General features: G+C 38.8%; 1 protein-coding gene across 1 annotated transcript in view; it reads left to right on the forward strand.

Moving 5' to 3' along the window:
• Positions 1–2,545, forward strand: part of LOC148028041 (uncharacterized) — a 41,711-nt gene extending 39,166 nt beyond the window's left edge. Inside the window, exons 5-6 of the mRNA XM_087689734.1 lie at positions 1,350–1,463; positions 1,566–2,545. Coding sequence (XP_087545860.1) covers positions 1,350–1,463; positions 1,566–1,644 — 193 coding nt within the window. The 3' untranslated portion in view covers positions 1,645–2,545. The remainder of the gene's footprint in view (positions 1–1,349; positions 1,464–1,565) is intronic.
• The last annotated feature ends 3,455 nt before the right edge of the window (positions 2,546–6,000 follow it).

The following is a 6,000-nucleotide window of genomic DNA, read 5'->3' on the forward strand; positions in this document are numbered from 1 at the left end:
AGGCTGGGAACTAAAACGCAACAAACTTTGGGGCTGAAGATGGTCAACACAATAGTGTATTGGATGAAAATGATGGTAGCTGGTCACATGCAGCAGTTTGGAGATGGACGACTGCTAGCACTCCTCATTAGGTCACCAATAGATGAGCAAATTGCTTGAGTGTGTGGCAGCAGGTAGAGAGTTTGAAGATGTGTGGGCAGCTGCCTAAAGGAACCAATAGGCAGCAGCCATGTGATGAAGACTGGAATGAATGGATGTGCAGGGTGCCAATGACTGAGCACACCATCTATGTATATATGAGGAATCATGCAAACTGTGGGAGTTTGCTTACGGGGCATAGGAACCCTTTTTAGCATTAAAGTTTGGAGTTCTGGGGCTGTTTAAATGAGCTAATGAAGGTTTATTGTGAGATGGTCCTTTTCTAAGATTAACAATATAATCCAAGCTTGGGCAATGGGGACATTAGATCTTGGTCAGGGATATCAAATATCCAAAATGACTTCTGGTGTCATAGGGGTTAGAGATTTAGATGATTTAATATCCTAGACTAAGTTTTGTGGAAAGTTTCAACAGTTCCAAGTCATAGAGATTGGGAAGTTAAATTTAAGGTTGGCAAGGATTCAATGTTATTTTAAAATGAGCGCAGGACGAAAGGGCTATTCAGCTTGAATTTCCATGTTGGGCTCTTTTCTTTCTCATTCTGGGGTGGTTTTTGGGCCATACAGGGGAGTAGTGAGTCAATTAAGAGGTGGGACAAGAAGGGATTTCAAGTTGTGTATTTCTGAGATTTGGATTCTGATTCAGATCTACTTCTTATTCTTGTGCTGGTTCTGGTCTTAATGATACAGCTAGAAACATGACCACTGAAAGAATTTTGAAATGGTTTATTATGACAAACTCCTACACTCATGGTTTTGCCTAGTCCTAGCCCTGGATTCAAGCTTGCTTCTCAGCAAGTTTGTATTCAAACTTTCGGACTAATTCTGTGACTACAATCTCAAGCCGAAGCCCAGAAAACTCATGACAACCTTTTGGTGTTTGGCCCAAGGTCATGATAAAAGCAGGTTCTAGTCCAATATTCTTTCTTTTGCTCACTTTCCATTTCTGTATTACACTCATCTTGAAATGACATCACATGACATGTTACGCTTGAAAGATATTATGTTTCTTTAGGCTTTATACTGTGTCCCAAGCAACACTCACTAAGATGTCAGGGCTTGGAACACACTATCCTACAATATCCAAGACCAACATCACCAACTCAAAGCTTAATACTCTTACTAGTTGCCTATTACTATGACTTCAGTGCATCAAAATTTAAGCAAACTGTCTGCTTTCTTATCTGGCAGGGTGAGAAAGCTTATAGATATTGGTGCTTTTGGATTAGATCGCCTCTCTGTGGTCCTGCTTGATATGCAGGAAGATGCTAAAGGGTTTACTCTTTTCACTATCCCTCAAGTCAAGTAAGTTTGATTAGCTGATCTGGATTTGCAGCTGGCCAATTTTCTTGAATAATGGGATTCTTTGCCTTTTTTCTTTAACCTTTTAATGTTTTCGCATTTCAGGTCAGATTTTTGGGAACTTTATAAGGTTCATTTCCACCAGCAAGTTTTGGACAAAAGGGTTAGAATATGCCTATATTAGCTGTAGAATGCAGCTTATATTCTCATTCTCAGGCCCATGCTTAATGTAGGTCTATATTTTTCCAATCTTTTTGGCAATCTATCCCCTCTGTCTGCAGCAGTAGATTTGATTTAAACTCACTTAGCTGATGTATCCTGGTGTTCAAGAGTAAGCATCTAGCAGTGGTTCTGCCTCCAACCTTGTTTGATAATTCGAGTCATTGATCTCCAATTCACATGGCTTTTGTATTTATTTGCCAGTGGCTTGCATTGTTGGTGCCAACAAGTGCATGGAGGACTAAATAGTTGTGTATCATGAGCAGAGAAGTCTGCTGACAGAGGATTTGATACGGCTCTTTGGAGCTAGCTATAAGACTCAGCGAGTACAAGGCATTAGTCCACACATACCAAAAGAGAGATAAACAGGTGAAAGGTTACTCTAGCTGCAAAAAACTGTTTTGAATCAATATTTTTCTTCTTAAAGAATTAAACAAAGAAAAGAAGACATCATGAGAGAGAGAGAGAGAGAGAGAGAGAGAGAGAGAGAGAGGGCTGATTTGGCCTCAGGTATTCATGGTCATGTGGACTGTGTTTGAGGAATGTTATTTTGGCAACTTAACTTCCATGGTTTCAGCTGGTGTGATCCTCAGAGAGGGAAAAGAATAGTGAGCTAGGAACGAAAGAGTTATATTGACGATCTTTTATATCCTCAAATCTGTATAGGCCAGAGAGACGAATCAAAGTTTTTAGTTACAATTCACTTTGGGGAGCCATTGGCACAAAAAGGAACTGTGCCAAAGCTTTGTTAGCATGTGAGAGAGAGAGAGACAGAGAGAGAGAGAGAGAGAGAGAGAGAGCCTCTTAAGAGGTGAAAGTAGCCTATGAGACCCAACCATACATCACTTGACTAAAGGAAAGGAAATGCTGTCTAATTAGCACCATTAGGTAGATGACCAACTTTTTAAGATGAAATAATGGTTTGATTGTTATCATATGCTTCTTATGGCTTTTAAAAACTTGGAATATTCTAATAGTATAGTTTATATCTTTGGCTTTTTGATTTCTCACACATGTAAAACCCAAAAGTTTGCTAAAAATTCAGGCTATTTTTTCAAGCTATGGATGATGATAAATTCCTTACAATGTTTCTTTACCAAATTTTAAAGGCTATAGCTCCTTTTCTCCATATAAGATGTGAACTACATTACTTGGTATGCAAATTTGAGGATATAGTATCAATTACAGTCGGAATTGTGCTTTGTAGAATGCAAGGCTAGATTGTACTTTTGTGATCTCTATCACATGCAATATGCATTGCACAATAAGCAATGTTCTCTATATATCTTTTTATGAGATAGTATGGATTAAACAAGAGTTTTAGGCTAGTTAATTGTGTGCACAATGCTAGTTTGAAGCACTCATTTCCTTATTGTTTGTGTGAATTTCATACTAAAAATATCAGTGAAGTACATGATATTATTGGCCTATTTGGAGGTCTAAAAGATAAGAATTGGTATCTCTAGTGCAAATGTCATAGCCATACTTTGAAGATGGCCATATAAGAGATTGTGTACATTGTGTGGTTTTGATAACTAGATTAAGTTTTGGGCTTGTGCCTTTACATTTATAGGATTGACTCTTAACTGATGCAATATCAGTGCAATGAGTTTGGTTGCTTTTATTTTTTTAAAAATCTAGTACTATGGTGGATTATGTTAACTCAATTCCCTTCACAACTTTGTACCTTTATGATCATCTACCACCACTTTAAGTACACAATTTCGTGACTATGTTCTTGAACAATATTTAGACACGTAATTTATCATAACTTAGATAAGTAAAGTTTTGTACATCCTTCATTTGTAGTTTTCCATAGTACCAAATATTCACATGAAATTGAGACTTTATTGTTAGAAGCTCCTTTCTTTGTGTGAAGGAAGCGCATTCATAGGTTCAACTACTATAAGTTGTCAATTGTATATCAGTATGGAATGTTGTCACAATCCTATACATTGTTGAAAACTAGTAGTTTTATATTCTTGATATATATTTTGATAATGTAGATATGTCTTCAAAATGCGTTTTTAGGTGATGCATTTTCTGAAAAAGATGATTTTTTCTAGTCATACATAACTATCAAATCAATGCTAAGCTAGAGGTAAAGTGTTGAAATTGATAAAACATACCAGGCTACTCTAGATCTACAATCATGATATATACGATTAGTATACATATACAGATATCTCATTGGAGGATATAATGATGCTAGATGAAACCTATTGAATGTATCGTAAACCAAAAGAAATTCAATCCTTTGCCTTTTTGAACCCCTTGATGATGGCTTTTGCCATCTTGATAAAGTATTGATTAGCTTGTTTTCTAGTTGTCTTTGTCTTGGTAATTTCATTTCGTCATGATTTGAGCTATGCTAGCATAAGCAACCAAGACGTTCCTAAATTGTTTGATTATTTCCTTCCTTGGTTTTTCATGTTGCCATCCGATTGAGCATCCTTGGTGGTCTTCATTATCTAATTCCTAGTATATTTCTTCAAACCATTTTTACATAGGATTCCTAAACACCCATGGAATGCAATCTTCTTTGGCAATGTAGCTTCATTAGTTTATTGAAAAGATAATGTATTTTATGCCTTGCTTATATATCTTTCCCTTGATTTCCTTACATGTCTCCTTTTACACTTTGGTTGTCATTTTCTTGTCTTCATCTTTAATCTTTAGCCTTATTATTAGATATAGCCATCTTTGTTGGATATTTTCCTCCAGCTCTGAAGTGTGGCTTGGCTGTTGATTTGGGTTGGGTAGTGATGCCAATATTGCATAGGAATTCTTTCGGTATAGCTTGCTATTTGGGAAATAGCTCAAATCTAACACTCATATGAGAGAGAGAAAGAAATAAAGAAAGAAAGTTATATTAACGTCTTCTAAAGATCAAAACTGGTCTATGAGATAAACTGTGATACAACTGATGAGGTCCAGCTATCCAAAATAAAAGTGCTGAATGAAAAGCTAAAAATTGGAAATTGAAAATACGGTGCTATGAGTGTGATAAGTGTCGTGCATGTGTATATGCGTATATAGCTCTGGTACTCTAGATAATGACTGCAAAAGAGAAACAAATGTCGGCTGTGATAGGAGAACAACTGTCGGCTGTGATAAAGTGGTGCGATGTGTATATGTAACAGATGCAGGGAGATATACTATCCTGGGATGTAGTAGCAGTCGTCGAAGTCGCTAATAGCAGGTGATCCCTCTTGGATGCAAGATGTGGTACATCGGCGGTGAAGAAAGAGCAAACTAGAGATCTGAGATCCAATGTGTGGAGTGTCGTCGGATCTCATTCTGCTGTCGATATAGATCAAGAATTCTCTGGATCTCCTATCGGTGTGGCTGTGGGGTCCGAAACCCACGGATCCTCGTGCGGCATCGGGTACGCTGGTCCTCAGCCTGCTGTAGTGTGAGCTCGGAGGTCTGGCTAGAGGTTGGTATAGTAGCTCTCACTCTGTCCGTCTGAAAAAACTGTGTAATAGTCGTCTGGGTGGGTCCCTCTTTGACTGGGACCCGCTGTGTGCTCTGCTCTCTGATGTGCCATGTCTCTCCCAGAAAACGGTCAAATGATCTCTGATCCATATCAGTCATACATCCCTGAAGTGAGTTGCTCAATGTGTATCTAGATCTCAACTCTGAGTATGCCGGGCATTTGAGAACCAAATGCTCCTCACTCTCTATCTCTAATCTGCAAAGGGGGCATATCCTCTCCTCCCGTGGGATGCCACTGGCTTTGCCACTCTCAATCATAAGCTGATGTGATGATACCCTGAGTTGTCCAATAAGAACTCTCAATCGATGTGGCATATAGATCTGCATATATCTCGGAATCTCTATGAATCCTTGCTCTGATATGCTCAAGAACTGTGTATAATAATGTGCCATCTTCGATGGCAGTGGCTGTGCAGGGCTGATCCATGTCCTCTGTATATAAATATGCCATATCTCCTGTCTGATGACTCTGTTCCTCTCAGAGAGAGAGAGGGTGTAAGTGGGAGCCTGAGTATCATATAAAAGAGGTGGGAGTCTATCAATGTCCAGCCCATGTCTGTCAAACCAAGCTCTAGTCTGTGCATACCATGATATGGTATCCCTCGCTCGAGCCATCTTCTGAGATGCCATATATGCTCTGTATGCAATGCGATATCTGTCCATATCCTGAAATCTGTGTAGGAAGCAGACTGTCTGAAATAATGCCTCGACTAGCATGGGCGGTGTGGCAAGCTCTGCTCGCACAATGTCATGTGGGACTGAGGCCTTGCTGCGAATCAATCTAGATATCATGATCACCTGAGGTCTCTTCATCAATGTCTAT

The sequence above is a fragment of the Lygodium microphyllum genome, chromosome 12 (genome assembly GCF_053477565.2).
Source record: "Lygodium microphyllum isolate KBCC chromosome 12, Lygodium_microphyllum_v1.1.10, whole genome shotgun sequence".
In the NCBI taxonomy this organism is placed as follows: Eukaryota; Viridiplantae; Streptophyta; class Polypodiopsida; order Schizaeales; family Lygodiaceae; genus Lygodium; species Lygodium microphyllum.